We start from the raw sequence: 24,447 nt of genomic DNA on the forward strand, positions 1-24,447 counted from the left end.
GGCTGTGGCTGTGGCGTAGGCCAACAGCTGCAGCTCTGATTAGACCCCTACCTGGAAACTTCTATATGCCACGTGTGCAGCCCTAAAAAGCAAAAAAAAAAAAAAAAAAATTAAAAAAAAATGAAATGTTTCAGTCCATGTCAGGCTGAAAAGAACCATAGCTGTCTTTCAACAGGCTCATCTATAAGGGTTTTTGTAAAGAGATAGAATATGGTTATACTTGATGGGGTCTATCCTCATGAGTTCTGCTAGCTCTTTTCTTATATTGGAACTGTTCGAACATCAGTTTTACAGACTTGTAGAACATTAAAGTGCTGAGATTATATAAAATTATAAATTATTTGTTTACTCAGTAGAGCTATTACCTCATCAAGTGAAATTTTGAGTAAGCATCTCTTATAACGAAAAAGGTTTACGTTAATCCATCTAAGGGGACTTCTTCGGAGATTCGGAGACTACTTTTCCGCGTCTATCTGGAAAGGTAAATTGATTTTAAAAGATGTATAATTAATTAAAAACATCATTTTGAAAAAGCTGCTTATGATCCACGAGGAGGCTGCTTCCAAATGCCTTAAGGCAGATGTTAGGGCCAACTGGAGCAAATCATTCTTCATGCCACTCAAGAGAGTATTTATTGGTAGTCGAATATCGTGAAAGAAGAGAAAATGCCTTCCAGCTGCTTAACTCTGTGCCGATAACTCCTGCAACGTCTGTGTGTTTTGTCGCTTCTCCCACAGGTATGAGAAAGTGCCAGTCATCCTGGTTGGGAACAAGGTGGACCTGGAAAGCGAGAGGGAGGTGTCCTCCGGCGAAGGCAGGGCCCTGGCGGAGGAGTGGGGCTGCCCCTTCATGGAAACGTCTGCCAAGAGTAAAACGATGGTGGACGAACTCTTTGCGGAAATCGTGAGGCAGATGAACTACGCGGCGCAGCCGGACAAGGACGACCCGTGCTGCTCCGCCTGTAACATTCAATAGCACCCGCGGCCGCCGGCTGTCCTGGTCGGGAGCCGCCCCACGTCGCGGGCGCTGCAGACCTCGCCCGCCGGGCTGCGGAGCCCCCAGGACGCGTGCCGTGCTCTCCAGGGGAGGAGCAGCCCTTGTCGGGAGTGGAGCAGGGATTGTCTGCCGATGTCCCCGAGGAACATTTGGCTTCATAGCCCCGGCGTCCACCACTGCCCTCGGTCTGCTCCCGGCACCTGCAGCTGAGGGCGGAGCCAGTCCCTCGGCAGGGCGGGGTCTCCTTGGACCGGAGGATGGCGCTGTCACCCAGGGGACAGACGCAACTATGGCATCCATTGAAAATGACCATGGGAGAGAAACCAGAAGAATTCCTATGACCGCTCACAATTAAAATATTTTGTCTTCTTAAAAAAAAAATAATAATAAGTAAAGGAGAAATATTTTCCTACGAGAGTACTGGATTTCAGGAACTGAGATAGTGCTTCTAACCAATGTATTGCGTCAAGTAAGATAGTAACAGCTGACCTGCCAGCAGCATTATGAGGAGAGATCCTTTGCTCAGCTGACACCTTTCTGTTTTTGAGACTCGATGCTTAATTGTCGATGTTATCCTAATTTGTGACACAGAACTAACTCACGCATCAGTCCCTGGTAGAGCGAAAGTTAGAACAGGTTGTGTCAAAAATACAGCCTGGCTTCAGAATGTGTTACCACCTGCTTTGCCCAGAAAATGGAGACTCTCACAAGGGTTTGATCCGGATTGAAACCCCAGACCGACTCTCTTGTTAACCAAGCAGGGAAGGTCTTTTACTTTACTGCACAAGAAGGAAGCAACTGTGATGAAGAGAGATTGCCTAGCCTTACTAACGAGAAGCGTTCTAGTAGATGAACTAGCACCACCATGTACGGAAAACGAAGCCATGTTGCAGCTACAGGTTCCCGTTTGCAGAAAAAAACCTCCCAGGACAGTACAAATATCTAGCATTTTTCCGTTCGTTATAGCAGCAGATTCCTTCTTGCCTTTAAGGGCTATGGTTGTGGTGTGATTCTTGGCTAACCTGCTTTCAAAATCAGTTTTTGCTGTAGCAGAGCTTTATTGCAGGCATTTAAAACATGGAATAACCATGTGAAATAATTTGGGCTTCAAAGTAGAACATAAATTATAGAGTGGAAGGTAAGAGACAAAAAACAAAAACAAAAAACACCTTTATCTTTCATTTTCCTGGAGAATTATATATAAGGTTTTCTTATAACAATTTTGCCCTGATTCCTGAAGTGGCAAATAAAGCTAGAGTGAATATTTTGTTTTGAAAAGGTGCTCAAGTTCTGACATTTTTGGTTCTTACAGCCGTAAAGTATTTATCATTTGCATGACTAATGGCACAGGAAAAATCTATTCGTTAAGTTTTACAATCAAGTGCAGAAGGGTTTTCATCTAACTTCAGAGTTACAGAGGCTAAGGAGAGTACCTTGAGCTGATCCTCTGGAGAGAAATTTGGCCTTCAGAACTGCAATAGCACTGAGCCTGTGATCTACATGCTGCCCCCACATTTTGTTGGTTTCACACTTGTGCAAGTAACTTCTGGTCTGACGTGTGTAACTGAGCGAAGAGTGTGTTTGTGTGTGCATGTGTGTTTACTGTTCCTAAGAATTTGGCACAAGTCAGCTAATTGCCTATACTAAGAATGTGTACTGCAGAATATAGTGTATCAAAAACATTTTTTTCTTTTCAGTTGGTTTTTTTATGCAATTTTTGTTTATTATGGAAATCATTGGTAGCCCCCTTCCCCCAAGTGTTTAGTAAACTGGCATTAAGGTTGGAGGAGAGAAAAGAGGTGGATTGTACTTTTCATAGCTGAGAAAACAGAGCTATGTGAATAAAACCAGGCTGTGGTTATCAAGTCTTTGAATTGTGAATATTAGCATTCTTTGATGAGTTTTTTTGTTTTTTTTGTTTTTAATATATAATCCCCAGTTATGAAGCACCTTGGTTATGGAAGGAAAAGTTCTAACCATTTTTTTGAAACAAATTTCATCATGTAAAAGGTGATTTGACTCAATCATGTAGAGAAATCACATTCGGGAAGTGAGACTCTTAGCTGAAATATTTGTTCGTGCATTGTCTGAGTTTTGACGCCTCTAACTTCTCAGAATGATTCTGGTTTTTAGAATTCCATATTTAATAGCAGTTGATGACAACTAAGACTACGTGTTAGAAACATCTATAAAAGTTCTACTGTTTTACATTGTGGATTGCTATGCAGACAAGAAAAATAAGTTAATATGAAAGATGTGGCACGATTTAAGGTGGAAAGGATTATCTACAAATTTGGGTTTTAGGTCAAAGTGTTTGTGTCCGACAGACAGGTGGTTTTTGACTGTAAAGATGTCGACAACTGATTCGGCTGTCTGATCAGTGTTGCCTCACAGCCCTCCACCTCTAGCGAGAGAGCAGCCAAGTTACCCAGAAACGTGGAAACCCGGCATGTGTTTCACTGCTGGTATTTCATCTGGTATGACTATAACTCAGCTTGAATGAATGTGTTTGTTGAGATGTTGATACAACGCTCAAGAAGAGGAAGAATAAATTTGTTGGCACATGAAATAATAGTGGCTGAAAGTTGGTGATCTTGTGTCACTATTTATTTTTTGCCCTGATCAGACTAGCAGCTAGATAAGTGAAAGTTTTTCTAACATGCCTTAAAAATGTTATGGTTTGATCCAAAGACCCGCTTTTTCTTTAGCTATTCAGATAAGGTCTTCTTTTTTTGTTTTGTTTTGTCACGTTTTATACAAAGGCATTTTTAAAGGTTTTGTTGCTGTTGTTGTCGTCGTTCTATGTTGCAAATTTTGGGGGTTCTTTTAAGCTGTGACAGTGATGGTAACTGATGCTTTTCGTTTTGCTCAACTTCCTCAAAACAAGCCAGCATCTGATCAAAAGTGTTACATAAAATCTTCCTTAAATGATTGAAAGGTGCTTTGATGATTTTCAACTTTGGTTTGTAGAATTAGAACTGAACTTCTGACTCTAATCGCTACAGTTGCCATCCCTTTTCTGTGATAAAACTACTGATATTTGCTTTTCTGTATAAAAAATGTGGCCTAAGGATGTCTGCTGTTTGTTTTCCAGAGTTGTCCTGTGGGAGTGTTGTCTGTATGTCTGAACATGAAAATGCTTTCTTGCTTGTTGCCATTGGTTTCTTTGTTTGTTTGTTTCGCTTTTTCGTGTTGTTTGTTGTTCTTCTCAGTAGTCTTCTTGTGTTAGCACTTCTAAGCTTTAACTGTCTCCTTAGCCAATCAAATGTTCAAGACTATGGGGGTCTTTTTTTTTTTAATTAATGTGTCATTGTGCATCTGTTAAATCTTGATCAGGGTTTCAAGAATGACTGCAGTGGGTTTTGGAAACAGACTTATCATTATTGATTTGGGGTTTCCCAGAGATAAATATAGTTCACAGTTAATTGTTGAGCTCTAATACAACTGACCATTTAAAAGTGAACAGCAGTTTATTGTTTCGTAACAATGTCAGTTGTTAAACCTTGACATTTCAATTAAAACATGAATTGTAGTTATAACTCAATGCAAATTCAACAGTTGTATTTGGAGTTAAATTATTTTAACAAATAAATTTATTTAATGAAATCTCCTCTGGACTTTTTCTTTCCATTGTTGTTTTGTACATGTTTATGAGTGAAATGTATTAAATATATACATTTTTTTAACAAACTAAAAATTGCCATAGAATGAATTTAACACTCTTCTTACAGAAAGGGTCAAGCCGAATTAAACAGAATTCTTCGTATAAAAAAGGTGAGTAGATTATATTTTCATACCCTTCAAAAATAAAAATAACACGAGAAAGGTCTTTAAATCAGCAATTACAACTATAAACTTACCTTCGTAAGTAATTTTTTATATTTTTTAATGGTAGCTGGCTGAGTTGAAATCTCAATGCTTATGTTCACAGAATTGTTCTAGATAATTAACATTAATTAGCAGTTGCTTTATGGCAGTGCTAGTATCACTAAAATGTATCAGTGTCCTTCTAGTGATGGCTTGGGGCTGTCTTTTTTGTTTAGGTCTTGTGGATTTTAGGGTGCCAGAAGCTGGAGGTTGCTGTTTAGTAGGGCTGTAGGGCCTGCTTGTTCGGTATACAGCCCTGTGAATGTTGACAGATGCTGTTAATTATATACAGCCTTCAGCTGCTCTGATAAGGAGCCCATTCATTCCCTAAGCCAATTTAACTGTGCCTTTTGGTTATGTTGCCTTCAAACTCTGTTGAAATCTCCTGGCAGCATTCCACCAGTTTAGAGGCCTCATTGTTTTGGAATATAAGAATAATTTGAATGAATATAACAGAGGCCCTGTAGACAGAATTTCAGATATTTAAAGGAAAATGTGCCTATATTTTAATATAATAAATAAGTATCTGCTGATTAGCATCATAATCTCATTTGAAGCATTTGTAAAGTATTGAAACCTATCCTATTCTAATTTCAATTAGGAGGATTTCTTTGTGGCTGAAAAAAAGAACAAAGTGCCACCAATTGGGAACCTATCTGACCTCTGGGACCTGTAAAGCAGAGAAAATTGTCACAAACTCCCTTAAAAAGCTGCCGATCTCTTATTTCTTTGTTAATTTAAAATATCTATGTTTTCATGTATCTCGGAATAAAACAGTGGCACTTCATTTGTTAAATGGGTAGTGTAAACTGGTTGTACATTTTTCAGTATTAACTTTTTTCCTGTTTTCTGTTCTGTTTTGTTTTCCTTTGAAGTATTAGGTTTTAAAAGATCTGCTGCTCTTCTAGGTAAGGCGGTGCATTATGACTTCCGGTATTGTCTTAGAAGGGTAGCCTCCACGTTACCTTCTAAGGATTCTGCCGAGATGAGTGGAGAAAAAGTAAAAGACCGCCTGCTGGAAAGAGTAACTATAAAGACCTCTTGAGTACATACAGATGGGGGAAAAAAGAAGCTGAGGAAATGGTACTTGCTTTGGTTTAAGGTCTTCCAATTTCACTCAAAAGAACCAAAGATTTTTATGGTTTTATATGATTACAACTTCACCTTGGCAGTGTTTAGGGTGTGCTTTACATTTTTACCTTTTAAAAAATAAGATCTTAGTTTAAAAAAAAAAAAATGCAAAGAAAAATAGGGAAAAGCTACCCACTTTCCAAATTCCCAAAACAACCATGTTCGTGTTTGATGTAAAACCTTTGAGACGTCTCTTCTCGGCACACACAGACACGCAGGGACACATACGTGTATCGGGAAAAGGAGAAATAAGTCCACGTTGCTTATAAGAACACTGGCTCTGGGTACCAGAAATGAACACCCATGGTCATTCAACAAATAAATGAGGCAGAGTTGAGATGCAGGCTCTTCTAACTTTTCAGTCACCGCTCCCCTGCTGTTACTTCCTTTGTTTAAGCGGTGTCCACTCATCCCAGCCTCGCTCCCCGTTACTCCTCGAGGGTGACCCCTCAAGGGCGCAGCCGTACACACACAGGCACATCACATAACCCCTGATAGCCCAGACCTCTTAATGTAACTGTCTGGGTGCATTCAAGCTGCTGTAACAAAGTACCATCGACTGGGTGGCTTATCCAACTCACCTAATCTATTTCTCAGTTCAGGAGGATGCCGAGTCCAAGATCAAGGCTCTGGCCGATTTGGTACCTGGAAAGAGCCCCTTCCAGGTTGCAGATGGCTGACTCCTCCTTGTGTCCTCACGTGGCAGAAGGGAGAGTGCAGCTCTCCGAGGTCTCTTTCATCAGGGCCCTGATCCCGTACACGAGGAGCCCACTCTTGTGCCCTAATCCCCTCCCAAAGGCCTTGCCTCCTGATACCATCACGTTGGGGATTAAGTTGCAAAACAGGAACTCTGAGGGTCAGAGACATTCAGCCCCTTGCACTGGTCTTCTCTCCCGTCTTTCCCTTTCCCTTGAGGCAGGTAAGAATTGGCCTATGGGCAGGAATCAACTCACCTGTACCTTTCCCACTTTATATGCCAGTGCTCCAGTGACCCAGGATGAGCCGAGTCCTGGGCACAGCCCACAGAGACTGCAGCTGGCTACCCCCTTTCTTTCCAAAGCCAGCGTGACCAGCTGTAGCTGTTTCTTCTTGGGAACTTGAGGCGTCTGTGTGATAGGGGGAGGTGGAGGGCAGTCGCAGGGCGCTGGGGCTCTGCCGTGAGGGCCTGTGTCTACTGCCGAAGGAAGGGTTCAGGCTGACAAGAGGATTTGGGGGGGGCACTGAGCTAATTTAGGGACACTAGCAAAACTAAGGTGCACAGAGGATCTGTATATCAGATACTGCACAGAGTGCCAGGTCTAGGCCTACAGTTAAATATTACACATTTTGGGTTGCAGTGCAATTTATACTTAAAAACATCAGGATTGGAAAATGACTTTTTAAGACCCTCCTGCAAAATGAGGTTCACATACACTTACAGCAATTGAAATAAATCATCGTTTAATGGGACTCATGCCAAGAAATGATATATCGTTAGCAAAAAGACAATAGAATTTGTGTGAAGAGAGTCACAAAATCCGAGTCAGACAGGAAATAGAAACGTGTGAACCAAAGCATCCAGGGGCTTCGTTTATTTAGTCCCGGTCCTGTCTGTGTGGTAAGAAAGTGAGAAAGTCACGGCCTAGCATACGAGTCCAGTTCCAGGGGAGATCTGCCAACAAGATATTCCCACCCATGGGCATTGTTTATTGCTTTGGGTCAGTTTTACCCCAAGAGTGTTCCGAAAAGGTCTTACACCATCAGATACTTTGTAGAAAGCTCTTCTAGCAGCAGTGAGTTTGGAAAACCCTACCTAATCTATCCCATTCCTTGGAAAAGGCTCAGAACAGTTCTGCTGGTGTGTCTAAAACTAACCTGACCACAGGATACCTTCTTCTTCCCCTGCTACGTGGTGCCATGCTCTGGAGCAGAACTGGGGAAATAACTGCTCCTAGATATTTGCCCTACAAACCTTGCTGTGGGAACTCTGTCTGGGTGAGGGTCCCGAATCAGCTGGCATCCCGAGAAATCGAGTCTTGGGAAGGAGAAGAGGCCCTGTGCTCACTGTCTGATTTCCTCAGGCCCATGCTTAACCTCGGCCCTCAGAGCTTACCTCTGTGAGAAAGGGAAGAAGATGGTGGAAAGACAAAACCAAAGGAAAAAGTCCGGTCTGCAAGAATGACAGTGTTCTCCTTAAAGTCTGTGCTGGCCAGCGTACTGTCTACTCCCAGGCCCACCACCAACAGAGTCTTCTTTGCCGTCGTTTGGACCCTGCTCCCGACACCATAGTTGCCACCCTTTGCCCTGTGGTGCACCCGTCTCCTTAACCTTGGCCCATATCAGCAAACGGTGAGTTGGAGTACCATTAAGAAGGCATCGGCCACAATATCCAGGAATCCCTGAATCCATGTCACCCCTCAGGGAGGTATTAAACTCCCTGGGTACTCCGTGTGTACCCAGCCTCACGTGATCACACCCACACACACCTCGAAACACCTGAGTGAAAGAATTGCAGGCATTTGCCAGAGCTTTCATTTTAAAGCCCCAGGGAAAAAACACGGGGCCCCTGCAGACTCAGGATGTCAGAGGAGCCTAGAATGGGAAGCAATCCAAAGACTTGTCTATGTTTCTGTCTTGGATGAATCCGTCCTGAATCTTTCCTCTGCAACACAAAGTGAGGCCAGAGCACCTTTGCTGGTGTGATCTCGCATCTCGCAAGGTGCTCCCCTATGCCATCCGCCCGGTGCCGATGGGAGAGTGCTGGGGGCTCCCAGGCAGGGGAACACTCCTGGGGGAGCTGCCTCCAGATGCAGCTCGTTTCACAAGGGAAACGAAAGAAGGGCAGGGAGACCCCAGCCTTTCTTCTGGAGGGGCCACCTGAGCAGCCTGCTGTTGTGGCTAAAGGCGCTTTATCTGCCCATCCTCCAGCAGCTGACCCCTCCCAGGAGAGGACTAGAGATGAAAGTGAGGCCCTATGCAGGTGGGAGGACAGCCTCTGCTCTACCAGCGTCTGCAACGCCTTTCTGTAAGTATAGAGTTGGAGTTTCTTTTTCCCTCACTTTATCGTGTTTGCATCATCACTAGCTCTCAGTTTATTTGCAGGCTTTGTGTTAGTTATCTGCTGCAAGTGACCCCAAACTTAGCGACTTAAAGCAGCAAACATTGATTATCTCACAGTTTCTGCAGGTCGGGAACCAGGCATGACTGGTCCCTCACAAGGCTGCAGTCAAGCTGTGGGCTGGTCTTTCGGTCATCTTAAGGGTGGCCGCCTCAAGGTAGATTCGGTCCCAAGCTCCCTGAGTGGTTGTGGGCAGGATTCGGTCCTCCGGGGCTGTTAGACTGAGCACCGCACTTCCCTGCTGGCTGGGCTGAAGGCCACCACATGGGCCCCACCGTAGAGTAGCTCACAACATGGCAACTGGCTTCATTCTACCAGGCGAGTGAGAAAGCCAGAGAGGCACGTGAGCAAGACGGAAGTTGTATTTTCATCCCAGGAGTGATGCTTACTGCTTTTGCCTTGTTCTTAGTTAAAAGCAAGTCCCTAGGTTTAGCCGACACTCAGGAGGAGGAGGTTACACAAGAGTTGTGCGATGGGTAATTTTTTTGTGTCAACTTGACTGGGTCCAGATAGTTGGTCAAACGATATTCTGGGTGTTTCTGCACATGTATTTTTGGGTGAGATCCACGTTTATGAGGCTAGGTTGAGTAAAGCGAGATGGCGCTCCCTAATGTGGGTGAGCCTGCTCTAATCCATTAAGACCTGAATTGTACAAAAAGGCCGACCTTCCTCCAAGGAAGAGTGAATTCTCCTTGCCCAACAGCCTTCAACCTAGGACATGGGCCTTTTCCAGCGTTCAGATGCAAGCCAAGACACTGGTCCTTCCTGAACCTGGAGTTTGCCAGCCTTTGGACTGGAACTGTGCCATTTGCCATTGGCTCTCCTGGTCTCAGGCCTCAGACTCAGACGGTGCTTCATTATAGGCTGTTCCAGGTCTTGAGCTTGCTGACTCATCCTGCAGGTCTTGGGACTTGCCCACCTCCATATCCTCGTGAGCCAATTTTCTATAATAAATCTCCCTCTCTTCTAATAGATGATAGAGGGGGGGGAGGTAGATAGATAGATCAAGATAGATCAATAGACCCATCAATCCTACTGGTCTGTTTCTCTGAAGAATACTGACTAATACAGGCATGTACACCAGAAAGCAGGAAGGGTAAGGGTTAGGGTCAGGGTTAGAGTTGGTTTTATCTTAGAAGCCTGCCTTATATTATTAGGTAACTTCATCTTAGAAGCCTGCCCCAAGTTGCCGTTGTGGCTCAGTGGTTAACGAATCTGACTAGGAACCATGAGGTTGTAGGTTCGATCCCTGGCCTTGCTCAGTGGGTTAAGGATCCGGCATTGCCATGAGCCATGGTGTAGGTCGCAGATGTGGCTCAGGTCCTGCATTGCTGTGGCTGTGGTGTAGGCTGGTGGCAACAGCTCCAATTAGACCCCTAGCCTGGGAACCTCCATATGCCATGGCTGCAGCCGTAGAAAAGGCAAAAAAAGACACCCCCCCCAAAAAAAAGCCTTCCTTAATATTATTAGGTAACTGCAATACCTAACAATAGGTATTGCTAACTTTACTGCATACCATCTCTCTACTTAGAGAATTATAACTTGCTGTCTAAGGATTTCACTGTGTACCCTTTCCCCCCCATTTATCTTGACTTTAATCCCTACCCTACCATCATGCATACCACTATATCTAGAAAAAAATGTCTAGTGCACCACAGACATGCAGGAAGTCCTTATTAACTACAATGTTAATTAAAAGGGCAAGGAGAACTAATTACCTTTAAGTATTGAGTATTAAATAGGCATAAGTTAAATTTAGTTTTCCTGATTAAAGCTAAATAATTTCCCAAGTATGCATCCACCACCCAGTACCGTACTCAAAGGTAATTGATTGGCCTTCATTAAATGATAAGCTGGCGTTTCAACAGAGTAGTCTTCCACTGGTGGATCCTGAAAGTTATTCTGTTGTTTTCTGGGAGGGGCAGGAAGTTTAAGTCCTAAGTTACCTCTTTAACCTCTCTTTATCAAGGCAAAGACGTATTAATGAAATTAATTTTTCATATAGTAAATATCTGATGCCCTTTGTCTTCTTTGTAAAATCGATTCATAATTATCAATAACAAAACAGTTTAAATGTCTAGTGATGGCTGATTGACTCTCAGTTACTGGATTTACCTGGCTGCAGATTAACTGGCTTGGCTTGGCTTGTAGATTTTCCTAACAGCACATGAAATGAGGTTGTTACCGTCCCTGAAGAGGTTTTGTCCCAGAGGACAGTGAGAGGCAGCTGATAAGATCTGATGGTAGAGATCTGAGTGGGAGGGGCCGTCTTCATGAAGTCAGAAGCAGGAAAGCTGGAGTGTGCCCCCTACCCCCACTCTGGATCAGACCACCGAGCCCTAACATTGGTTCTTTCTGCTGCAGAGGACCTAGGCAATGCACTCATCAGGAGCCCTTGTTACTAACCCCACTCCCACCCAGCTATCCCTGGAAAGTGACGATATCACAGGTCACGCTAGCACCTTAACCAAATGTAGTCTACAAACCAGTTAATCTGCAGTGGGTTACTAAGGAGTTTACTGTAGTTTGAGGTTGCCTTTCTTTTTTTTTTTAACTGACATGTAACACACATGTAGTAAAATGCCCCCAACTAAGTGTGCACCTCAGGGGTCTTTTACATTGTGTAACCACCCACTGCATCAGGATTTAGACCAACCGTTTCTGTCACTCCAAAGGACTGCTTCTCCTTCTCAGTCAGTGCCCACACCCCATGGTAACCATCATTCTATTTCCATCACCATGGGTGAGTTTTGTGGTGCCTGAGCTTCATATAAATCATATAGTATGTGCTTTTGTGTCTAGATGCTTTTGCTCAGCCAACCTGGGATTCAGCCACACTATTACATGTAACAGAGGCTTGTGCTTTGTGTCACTGTACAGCATTCCTATGTGGGAACATACCTAAATTATTTATGCAATCTACAGGTAATGGAGACATTTGGTGGTTTTCACTTTGGGTCTCTTACGAAAAAAAAAAAAAAAAAAAAGCTGCTGTGAGCATTGAACCTTCCTGTAGATGACTTTTGATGGTGGACAGATACAGTGCTCCCTGTAAATACCCTAGGTAAATATGCGAGATGAATATCTAGGTAAATATCCAGGAGTGGGACTGCTAGGTCAGAGCAGACAGTTTTCTCAATCGGTTGTCCCAGTGCACAGCGTAACAAGCAGTGAGTGGGAACTCCCATTGCACACGTCCCAGGATGGGCTCCCTGGAAGCAGGCTCTGCAGCAGGGCTCCGTGTGTGGGAGTGCCCTCAGAATCACGGGAGTAGCGGGAAGTAAGAGCAGGCAGGGAGAGAGAGAGACGCTGAGCTGCAGTGCAAGGCCCACAATAGCCTGGGGCCCAGGGAGTGAGAATGGCCCCTTAGTTCATCCCAAGTTGGCCCAGGTGGGCTAGTCCTTTGTGCCCTCCATCCGGCAGTCACCGTGATCTTGGCAAGATGCAGCTGAGGCAATTGTGAGTTGGAGATGGAGGCTGTCAGCTCTCTGAGCATCTCGGGCACAGTCACGTCATTGACAGGAGATCCGGGCGCTGCCTCAGGGCGTCTACCTCCTCCACACACCCACACGCATACCTAGAGCTGTCAGTGCTTCTCATTTTAGCCATGCTGGTGGGTGTGTGGTAGCATGTCCTTGTGGATTCTACTTTGCATTTCTCTAAGGTCAATAGTATTCATGTGCTCGCTGGCCACTGGTTATCCTTTTTTGTGATGTACCTGCTCATGTCTTTGCCCATGGTTGTTTTTGCTTGTATGTTGGTACTAGTTCCTTACATTTTCTGGGTGCATATTTGTAAAGTTACTATCCCAGTGCAGAGTTTGCCTTTTCACCCTCTTGTTGGAATCTTTTGATAACTAGAAGTCCTTAAAGTTAATGAAGTCCATGTACCAGTCTTCTCTTTTATGATTATTGTATTATATAGTCTTTTAAAGAAATCTTTCCTTACTTCTGGGTGGTTCTTGACCTCCAGTCCCTCAGTGGTATGCTGGGCTGACCTTGGTATAGAATAATTGTGGAATAATTACTTCGGTCATACGGAAATGATGGAACAAAGAGAAATACAGCCACCATTATTAGTCTTTGTTTCATATTGTTATTGAAACATTTAAATGACAAGTTTGGCTCTTGGCCAGTGTTTCTCTAAATGTATTTCATTGAGCACTGTGTCTGTATTGGGGGAGAAAAAAAAAGGATTCCATGAGCTAATAAGCTTGAGAAGCACTTGGTTAAACACAGTTGAGCCGGTTCTTTACTCCTTAGCATCGTCAGCATCCTAATGTATATTGGGTGACTTCAAGAGAGATGGCAGATGATCTCTGTCCTCACATTGTTTGACCACAGCATGCCTTTTCCCCTCAGCGTTTCCCAGAATGAGTGTTTCACAGGTGACTGGTTCAGTAAATATATCTCCAGACAAAGGGTCGGATATTCGACAACAGCAAAAAAGAGGTAACAAAAATACTGATTCCAAAGGTCCATAGTGATATTTTAAAATATCACTAAAAATGAGGGGGGGAGAGGATTAGCCTTTTTTTTTTTATAAAGAAGTACCAGTTAATGGATACTAGAAGGATATAGAATCAGGAAAGCATCATTGTGCACTCCCTCATGTAAAGTTAATTCAGGCAAAGATCAGCAGTGAATGCCAAGACCCATGGGTAAAAAGGTCATGGCGAAATGGAATCTTCTCGGGGTCTCTGTGCAGCTTTCCACAAATTACATCTTAATTGCTAAGGGAAAGAGGTAGCTTTTCAGTGGAAAGATCTGGCTAACACCAACTGAACAGAGTGATCAAGCAGTATAGCCAACAGTGAGACCAAAATCCATCTTGTTCTCCACTGTGACCCATGAGAAACACCCCATGTCACCTTCGTGGTATCCTTGCCAGAAGCATCTCCCCCACATCTGATCACAGGGAGGCCATCACACAAAGCCACAGCACAGGCATCCACAAAAATAGGTGTGAATGCTTCAAAAAAGTTTGTCTCAAAAAACAAAAATGGTGGAGTTCCCATTGTGGCTCAGCAGTTAACGAATCTGACTAGCATCCATGAAGACACAGGTTTGATCCCTGGCCTTGTTTAGTGGGTTAAGGATCCAGCATTGCCATGAGCTGTGGTGCAGGCCGGCAGCTGCACTCTGATTCAACCTCTAGACTGGGAACCTCCATGTGCAATGGGTGCAGCCCTAAAAAGCCAAAAAAGAAAGAAAAAAAGAAAAAATTAGGTGAATAGGGGGCTGTTCTAGATTTAAGGAAACTAAAGAAACACTTTCAAGAAGAGTGGAAACATCTTCCCTGCCTCTTCGTCTTTCACATGTGCAGTGTGGTTCCACAGCAGAATTCGTTGCCTATGGAACATCTCGAACGAAGGAAAATAGGGCCCCGCCCTAAGGGAGCACAGCAAAATCTCTGTGGGGATCTCTGCAGAAAATCCTGTGTTTCCTGTGATCTGGAAATTCAGGAACCTCCTTCCACGCAGATTGTACTCCATTCTTTTCCTGCTGAGAATCAATGAATTAAGTGAAGATTTTTCCATGAACATAAGTGGTACTCATGATACTTGCTGCCCAAAGAGCCAGACTTCTGGTTTCTTGCCACCTTCATGGCTGAATAATACAAACTAAAGGAAATCCAGCATCTTCCATATCCCTGCGTGGCTGGAGTTTCTCCACATCCTAAACAGAGACAATTGCTATTTAACACACTCACATTATTTCCTATCGAGAAGGATTTGGGGCTGGTGGTGGGTCTGCTTGTTTTCTCTAGCAAAAATTAACTCACGTAAGCAATTTCCAGTGTTTTCATTCCCCACTCAGGGACCTGTGATTTAAAAAAAAAAAAAAAAAAAAGGAGTTCCTGTCATGGCACAGTGGTTGGCGAATCCGACTAGAGGCCATGAGGTTGCGGGTTCAATCCCTGGCCTTGCTCAGTGGGTTGGGGTGTTGCCGTGAGCTGTGGTGTAGGTTGCAGATGCGGCTCGGATCCCGAGTTGCTGTGGCTCTGGCGTAGGCAGGCAGCTGCAGCTCCGATTAGACCCCTAGCCTGGGAACCTCCATATGCCGTGGGAGCGACCCTAGAAAAGGCAAAAAAAAGACAAAAAAAAAAAAAAAAAAAAAAGTTCCCAGGTGGCCTAGCTGTTAAGGGTTTGGCATTGTCACTGCACTGGCTCCAGTTTGACACCTGGCCCAAAAATAGTTAGAAAAAAATAATAAAAAACAAAAAGATACAAGAAACTCTTCTCATTCACTCATGTCACTAGAATTTATGGTGTAATTTTTTAGATGACAGTTTTTCCCCCACAGATATCATATGTAACAAAATAGATTTCTCAGCACTTCCTTTGAAACCAGGACAGTAGTGATTGTGACCTCCGGGACCCCCCCAAAGCCTCCCAGTGGGACCCGCTAGCTGGAAAGGACAGGAAAGAAGCCCAGGGCCACTGGCAAGATTGGCTGGGATACTGGAAGCAGCTGGGGAACCAGGGCAGATGCTTCTTGGGACTCAAGAGAGAGTCTTTTCAAGAGTAAGTCCTGGCAGGTGTCCACAATGGAGAAATAGGATAGTAAGAAGTGGAAAACCCTAAAACAATGGCTGGTCTTCTCATCGTTACCTGAAGGAACTCCAAAAGGAGCCAACGAACACATCTTTTCTTCTTGTTGTGTTCTCTCTGCAGAGTTCCTAATGTTCCTTCAAGATGACTCTGTCCTCTTTTTTTCTTCCTACAAGGACTTGTCAGCCTCGGTCCTGAGCAAATACCGTCTGACATGTTACCACATCAGTGGCTTAGGAAATGTACTAATTCCAAACGATACAGATACCCTAGTCATTCACTTTTAATTACATTTGGATGGAGTCTCTGTTGCCATGGAAACTGTCTATCCTTAGGAAATTTTGGAGGCAGGGATCATCTCCTCCAAATTTCACAGTTCTGTATCTTAAAGAAATTTCTTGTTCTATATGTGAGTTTAGAAGATACTCTGCAACTTTCCATTAGGATAACAGGCAAACTTAGCTGCTGTCAGTTGGGCAAAACAGTTAACCTAAAAGGCATTGTTTGCTTTTCACTTATAAACTGTTGCAAATTTCAGTGTTACAAAAATTACTAAACTATTTTCTTTATTGTCTATAGGTAGCTTGGCTGATTCATTAAACTTCTATGTCCAATGTGGCAGCCACCCACCGCATTCTCATGTAGCCCTTTAAATGTATGTTAAGTAAAATTAAATAAAGTATAATTCTTCAGCGACATTACTAGAATGTCAAGGCCCACTAGCTACTTTTTAAGTGGTCCATAGCCTTAGGTAGTTAGTGGCTATGTATTAGCATAGATATAGACAGTTTCTGTCCTCACAGAGAGTTCTATTGAATGGCTCTGCATTAGAATAAAAATTGCTTTCATCAGACCTATTCAGTTTTCTTTCTCAGAAACAAGATACTTAAGAATAAATAGGACAGAGTTCCCATCGTGGCGTAGCCAACTAGGAACCATGAGGTTGCGGGTTCAATCCCTGGCCTTGCTCAGTGGGTTAAGGATCTGGCATTGCCGTGAGCTGTGGTGTGGGTCACAGACATGGCTCAGATCTGGCATTGCTGTGGCTGTGGCGTCGGCTGGCGGCCATAGCTCCAATTAGACCTCTAGCCTGAGAACCACCATATGCCACGGGTGTGGCCCTAAAAAGACAAAAAAAAAAAAAAAAAAAAAAAAAAAAAAAGAAAAGAATAAATAGGGCAAGGCTTGTTTGATGGGTATACAACCGTATAGTCCTAAATGGCCTTGCACTTAAGTAAGAAGGACCCCATGCTTTGCGTAATACTCTGTTCTCACATCTTGAAACTCATAATAATTTTGAATGAAGGACTTCACATTTATGCACGAGCTCCTCTCAAATTCTGTAGCAAGTCCCGCACGTGTGAGATGGAGCTTGGATGTTGAGTTCCTTGTTCCCTTCCCTTGTAACTTCCCTTCTTCCCTATAATCTATAGAGAGTAAGGAAAACCAGTTGGCACATGGGATAAAATTTTGGCCATCTCATCAGAGACTCTTATCAGGGATTCAGCTTCAAATAATATCTGTTCCTACGAATGCCAGAAGCCTAAAGCTGTGTCCTGGCACCTCCAATATTAAGGGAAGTTGAGTTGTCTTTTGAACACGTGCTTTCTAATAGGAATTCTGAGTTGCCCACAGTGGAATTCCATTAAACAGCCTTGCCAAGCTCCTGTTTAAGCTTTAGCCTGATTGCTTTTATTCACCATGTGTTCATTCTTTTATTTTCAGTATCATCCATTCAATAAAATGAAGCATCTCTTACATACAAGACACCATTACAGGTCTGAAAAAAAAAACTATATGACACAAACCTACTTTGCCATCTGGTAAATTATGTGCTGCAATTAATCTGATATTAACAGTAGATACAGGAGGACAGTAAAATCAAAGGCAGCCTGAGTACTATCAAGGGTTTATTAGCTACTAGCCATGTTTCCATGGTCACATTAAAACAAAAACAATAAAAACAGAAAATGTAGCAATAATTCTGACTGATTCACATATTGTGTTAAGAAGGGGATAGTTTTCTTCTAAACCAAATTTCTGTCAGATTTTTTTTCTTTTCAAAATAAGTACATGCTAGGAAAAAAAAAAAACCACCGATAAAAACAGTGTTGCTAATGACAATACAGTAAATACTAAAGTCATTTTCCCTTACTTTCAGAATTCATTGCATAAGATGCTTTTCTGAAAAATTTGATTGCTTATTGTGTTTGAATTAAGCTAACCTCACATTGTAAGTATTCTGTGAGCTTATATCAGTCGAGTGTGTCCCAAATGACAGAGAGAAGACAGCATGTGATTAAACTGGCCAACAGAAATTTGTAAAGCCAGAGACACTTGTGCAGAGAATTGAACTGTCATTTTAAGAAGTATTCTTTTCTTCTTTCAATATCTTTGGGGCCTGCAGAAAATCATACCACAAAAATTGACTAGGAAATAAGGGCAAAACAAAACAACAGGGGTAGGAATTCCGTTGTGACGCAGTGGTTAACGAATCGACTAGGAACCATGAGGTTGCGGGTTCGGTCCCTGCCCTTGCTCAGTGGGTTTACGATCCGGCGCTGCCGTGAGCTGTGGTGTAGGTTGCAGACACGGCTCGGATCCCGCGTTGCTGTGGCTCTGGCGTAGGCCGGTGGCTACAGCTCCGATTGGACCCCTAGCCTGGGAACCTCCATATGCCGCGGGAGCGGCCCAAGAAATAGCAACAACAACAACAACAACAAAAAAAAAAAACAGGGGTAAAGGTATCATTCACGACGTATGCCAGATGGTCCCGTATTTCTGAAATCTGAGCTGTTCGTACTTAGTTCTGAGTTCCCTGGCAGCCCAAGTCAAAGCCAAAGGGGAACATAAAACTATACAATTTGCAGTGAACTTGCGATGAAGAAAACCAATTCGGGACATTTGTCCAGGTGTTCCCATGGATCCCCATAAAGGGCACGTGTACGGAGCAAATGACACCATCAGTTATATAATGGGAACTGTTCTGTTAGTCTCCTGCTCCCTGTCACTCCTTTATTCTTGTCATTGCTTACTGTTTATAGAATAATTTTCTGGATTTTCAGCAAAGGGGTAGGTTTTAAATATTCCATTTAAAGCATAACAGGAAGATGAAATTTCCAGCTAGTGAAAATACCTTTTGATGGCAAGTGAACTTATTTAAATGAAGTGAATGAGGAAAGGACTCTTGTGAGGTATCTTAGAGTTTCGGGCTCAAGGTTATTTTACAGAAGGACCCTCTTCTGACCTCTCTGTATTGGGAGAATGGTGATGAAAGTATAGGAATAAAAGAAAAAACAGAAGGCGAGAGGAACAGGAAGAGAGATTAAGGAGCAGAGAGCAGTCCTGAGAAAGTGGCTCTGTTGGAATCCTTCACAGGACACTGGGCAATGTCCTGGGGGAAGATGCTAGACATCCACCAGGAGCAGCGATGGAGTCTGCGGACTCCAGGCTTGACACTGAGGTGATATCAGGCGGCTTTTAAGCCCATATGTATTTGGGTGTGTGTTTTACTTTCTTTTTTATTTTCTAGATACAATTGACATATAAATTATATGAGTTTTGTGGATTTTTAATAAACGCAATTTCTTCAAGCAGTTTTGGGTCCCTAGAAAAAATGAATAACAGACAGAGAGTTCCCATATATGCCCTGCCCCCCACCTCCCACGCTCAACATCCCCCATCAGAGCGGGACATTTGTTACAATCAGTGAACCTATCTTGACATATCATTATCATCTAAATTTCATAATTTACGTTAGGGTACACTTTTGGCATGGTGCATTGTATGGGTTTGGACAAACACGTAATAACATGTATCCACCACTATAAGCCCATATTTTTTAAAAATTGAAATTTGACATAGAACACTACATTAGTTTCAGGTGTACAACATAATGATGATATTTGTATATACTGCAAAATGATAAACACAATAAGTCTAACCTCCACCAGAGAGAGCTACAGAAGTTTTTTCTTGTGATGAGAACTTTTAAGATCGACTCTCTCAACAACTTTCAGAGATGAACTACAGCATATTAAGTATAGTCATTATATCCCCATGACTTATTTACTTTATAACTGGAAATTTATATTTTTTTAACCATCTTCAACCATTTTACCCACCCCCACTCCCAACCCCTTACCTCTGGCAACCACCATTCTGTTTTTTCTATCTATGAGCTTGTTTGTTTACTTGTTTGTTTTGTAGAGTCCACATATACGCGAGATCATAGCAGTATTTGCCTTTCCCTCCAATGTTGCTTCTTTACTTATCTCATGGAGGTATTTTTATTTGTTTGCTTTTTTTATATATAATGAACAGGAGCTTTTCTTTATTGTATTTTGATTGACTGTAGTTAGCACTGATTGGTGTACATGTATTTTTGCTTCTTTTCAGTTACAAGTTTTCTAATAGATTTTCTAAGGTTTTCCAAATAGACATGTATTTATCTGCAAGAGTTTTCTTCTCTTAATTTCTAGTATTTCTTATCTCTGTCTTTTCCTTGTTTCAATGGATCGGGTAAAACGTCTAGAACAGTGTTAAATATTGATTATATGGTAATTATAAGGAACATTTTTTTTTGGTCCTTTGCCGTATTATAATTATTTCTAGTATTTTTGCCTTTAAGTTATATAAATGTGGGTGTGAAACACCTCAGGGTTGAAATATAGAAATATGCAGTTAGTAGAAATCCTACCGGGACTTCGGCACTTTGTCAGTTTTTAATTTTCAGTATTTTTTTTTTTTTTGGTCTTTTTGTCTTTGTTGTTGTTGTAGTTTTCAGTATTTTAATGGGCAATTTAATGAGGAATTGGAAATAAGTATGTGGAACCCCAAACTTGCTGCTACTTTAACTCTGAAACTGAGCACATAATTTTGAAAGATTTTCAACAAATGATGCAATATATTATGCCTAATTAGCTTTAAAATTCAATTCATTTCCCTAAGCATCTCAGTCTTCTGAGGTAAGATTATAATCAGATTTCCCTAATTAGATTTATCCCATACTCCATTATTTTCCATTATGCATGCTCTTTCCACCTCCCACTAGAATGTATAGTTTTCCAGACCAGGACTAGAGAAAGTCAGTTAATAAGCAAGAAGCCCTCGAGCTGAAAGTCCACCATCCACCCTCCTCCACTGCCCTAGAACTCACTGATTTCTGCTATGGACCAGGAGCACTTGGTTCTGGCTGTTCTCATGTCCTGAGCTCTTGATAACCTCATGCTCAAGTCTAGCTGAAAGGCTCAAAGAATTGGACTTCCTGCAGATAAAAATACAGAGGCTTTTCCATCAATGGATGAAGAAAATGTGATTTTATATATATCTACACACATACACACACACACACACACAAATCGGTGCTAACTAGTCAATTAAAATATAGTAAAGAAAAACTCTCATTTACTATGCAAAAATCCAACAAACAACAACATAATAAGAGAGCTGGCAAAGCTATAATGAAGGGAACCAAAAATTAAATAAGACACCTGAGGACGTGATGCTGCCGGAAGATCCAATACTATTAAGATGCTGTTTTTCTTGAATTTACTCTCTGCAACACCAGTCAAAATGCCAGTTTGGGGGGAACCAATAAAATGTATATGGTTCGTTTGAAAACTAAATGGAAAGGAAGAGATCAGAACATTTTAATAATGTAGAGAAATGTTGGTGGGATGGATCTTAGGTGCCTAATCTTAAAGCATATAAATAAATAACATATACTTTGGGGTCAGACGTGGTTGAACCAACTACTAGTTGGGTTGTCTTAGGCAAGGGGCTGAACTTTTCTAAAGCAGACAATTTCTTTATCTAGGAAATCGTTATAGTTACATATGTAATTTATATATACATATATATTTATTATATAATACATACTATTTATATAGTGCATATTTATATAATTTGTATTTAATATAAATATATATTATTATATAAAGTGTGCTTAGAATTAAGAGGCAATTGCATCTCTTAGCACGGTATCTGCTGCATTCTTATTGTTATTATATAGACAACAGAAACTTTAGGGAGATTGTTCCATTTACCAAAAGGGGGTCATTTTTCAAAATTGATGAGGCACAGAATTTAGAATGAAGCCATATCATGACTCTTTATGGGTTACAATAATACCTGGCCACTGCTGGTGATGGTACGATAAGGTGGATGCTGGAGTGAAATTACTGGAGAGTAATTTAACAACACTTAAGAGCTTCAGACATGTTTCTAGCCTTTGACCCGATAATTCTATCCCTAGGACTCTATCCCAGGAAAAAAATGGAGACAGATATATTGCTTACCTCATCATATATAACAATTCAAATATTCAGCTGAGAAACTGTAAAGTAATATATGATATACTCCCATAAGAATATTTTAGGTTATATCTATTTATGTAGGTTTAAAAGGACTCAGTGAAATGCTCACAGCACAATAAAGAATGCATATGTTGTAATCTTAGTTTTCTGACTAGGAACCATGAGGTTGCAGGTTCGATCCCTGGCCTCGCTCATTGGGTTAAGGATCTGGCATTGCCATGAGCTGTGGTGCAGTTCACAGACATGGCTTGGACCTGGCATTGCTGTGGCTGTGGTGTAGGCTGGCGGCTACAACTCCAATTCAACCCCTCGCCTGGGAACCTCCATACGCCGTGGGTGCAGCCCTAAAAAGACAAAAGACAAAAAAAAAAAAAAAAAATTCCAAAGTTAAAATCATATAGTTATCTCTATACATGACAGAAAGATACATAACATGTGTTATCTCTGGACTGTGGAATTTCTTTATGTTTTTCCATATTTTCTAAATATTCTACAGCAAGCAATTAAAAATATATGTCACTTGAAAAAGCATGTTGATGAGAACAGTTGGCTGTTGTAAATCAAGAAGTTAGGAAAGTGTGAGATCTAAACTTTCTTTAAATGAAATAAAATGTGGAAGTCTATGTCCCTGTATTAGTATTGTTTAATCAGCTTAGTTAATATTTTGACATTTATTTATTTATTTATCTGGCCACACCCATGTCATGTGCAAGTTCCCAGGCCAGGTATCAAACTCATGCCGCAGTTGCAACCTGTGCTACAGCTGCAACAATGCTGGCTCCTTAACCCACTGAGCCACACAGGGATTTCCTTGAGTTATTTAAAAGCCTTGGAATTATCGCTGAAAATATTGATCATTCTATAATATTTATAATATTAAAGAATAGAATATTAGACCTCATATGTTTTAGGGGAATGATAGAATACTCCCTGGAGTTGTATATATACAGGCTTATATTCTAATTGCTATTAATAGAGTTCTCATTCTTGTAATTTTTCTCTTTCTCTTAAAAAAATTCAATTAAAAAATAATTGAGGGATTTCCCCTTGTGACTCAGTGGGCTAAGGTCCTGACATTGTCTCTCTGAGACATGGGTGCAATCCCTGGCCTCATTCAGTGAGTTAAGGATCCAGCATTGCCATAAGATGCGGTGTAGGTTGCAGATGTGGCTTGGATCCAGTGTTGCCATGGCTGTGGCATAGGCCTCAGCTGCAGCTCCAATTTGACCCCTAGCTAGGGAACTTCCATATGCTGCAGGTGCAGCTGTAAAAAGAAAAGTTTCTTTTTTATTCAATATATAAAAATTTAAAAAAATAATTCAGGATCACAGTTATTTGAATTCTTGTTAATAAAGATTCTCTATAGAATGAAAATTACAGAGCACCTATATTCTGTGCTGTTGAGGAAATGAGAACAGCCCTAGGGCCATGTCAAATATTGGTGAAAATTCTAATTTACTCACTTACTGACTGTAGCTCTTGACTTTGTGTCAAAATTATTTTATGTCTACCAACTTCTGTAATTGCAACTAAATAGGACATTTTGGGGGGTCTTATTTTTTTAGGGCCTCATCTGTGGCCTATGGAAAGTCCCAGCCTAGGGGGTTGAATCAGAGCTGTAGCTGCCAGCCTACACCATAGCCACAGCAACACGGGATCTGAGCCACTTCTGTGACCTACACTGCAGCTCGCAACAGTGCCAGATCCTTAACCCATTTAGCGAGGCCAGGGATTGAACCCACATCCTCATGGATACTAGTCAGGTTCATTACCATTGAGCCATAGCGGGAACCCTCAGGACAATTTTAAGAGTCATTATTTTGAGGTAATTCCTGACACACCTGTTGCCGGGACTGAAAATCTAGGGTTTGTTCCAGAGAACTAAAGTTAGGGGACAAAATTTTAAATAGAGAAATAGAAAACAATGTGCAATTTAAAAATGTGTTGTATTTAGAAGGTAAGAGCATACTCTTATAGCAGCACAGAAAAAAAAAAAAAAAAAACTAAGTTTAGGACAGAGTTAGCAAAAACAAATGGCTAAAATTGGAATAACAAACCAGAAGCTGGATGCCTTTGGCTTCTTGGGGGGCTGCCCCATTCCACCCCTCTACCCCTTTTCTCTTTTGTATCAAGGAGAGTTAGAAATTGAATTTTCTGATAAATTGAACATTCTGATTCACTGATGTTACAATAAGTACCAAAGACAGCTTACACATTCCCAGATAGCTATAATCTTTTAATAAAATGGACTTCATCTAAAACTGCTCTGAACATATCATAGATTATAATCATAGATTATATCAGAATCTCTGTAGAATCAAACATTAGCTCAAGATCTTACAGTGCCTCGGGGTGTCCATTTAGACATCATTTGTATACTTAGTAAATAAAAACCTGATGCCTTTCACTTTCTGCTTATCTACTTTGTATCTAGTTTTTGAATGGGAATTTGTGATAAGTACTATAATTACAGCTGTGGAAAAAAG

At 41.6% G+C, this 24,447-nt stretch overlaps 1 protein-coding gene across 1 annotated transcript in view; it reads left to right on the forward strand.

The window, feature by feature from the left end:
- Positions 1–4,602, forward strand: part of RAP2A (RAP2A, member of RAS oncogene family) — a 39,404-nt gene extending 34,802 nt beyond the window's left edge. The window contains exon 2 of the mRNA XM_021065816.1: positions 738–4,602. Coding sequence (XP_020921475.1) covers positions 738–975 — 238 coding nt within the window. The 3' untranslated portion in view covers positions 976–4,602. The remainder of the gene's footprint in view (positions 1–737) is intronic.

The sequence above is a fragment of the Sus scrofa genome, chromosome 11 (assembly GCF_000003025.6).
Source record: "Sus scrofa isolate TJ Tabasco breed Duroc chromosome 11, Sscrofa11.1, whole genome shotgun sequence".
NCBI lineage: Eukaryota > Metazoa > Chordata > Mammalia > Artiodactyla > Suidae > Sus > Sus scrofa.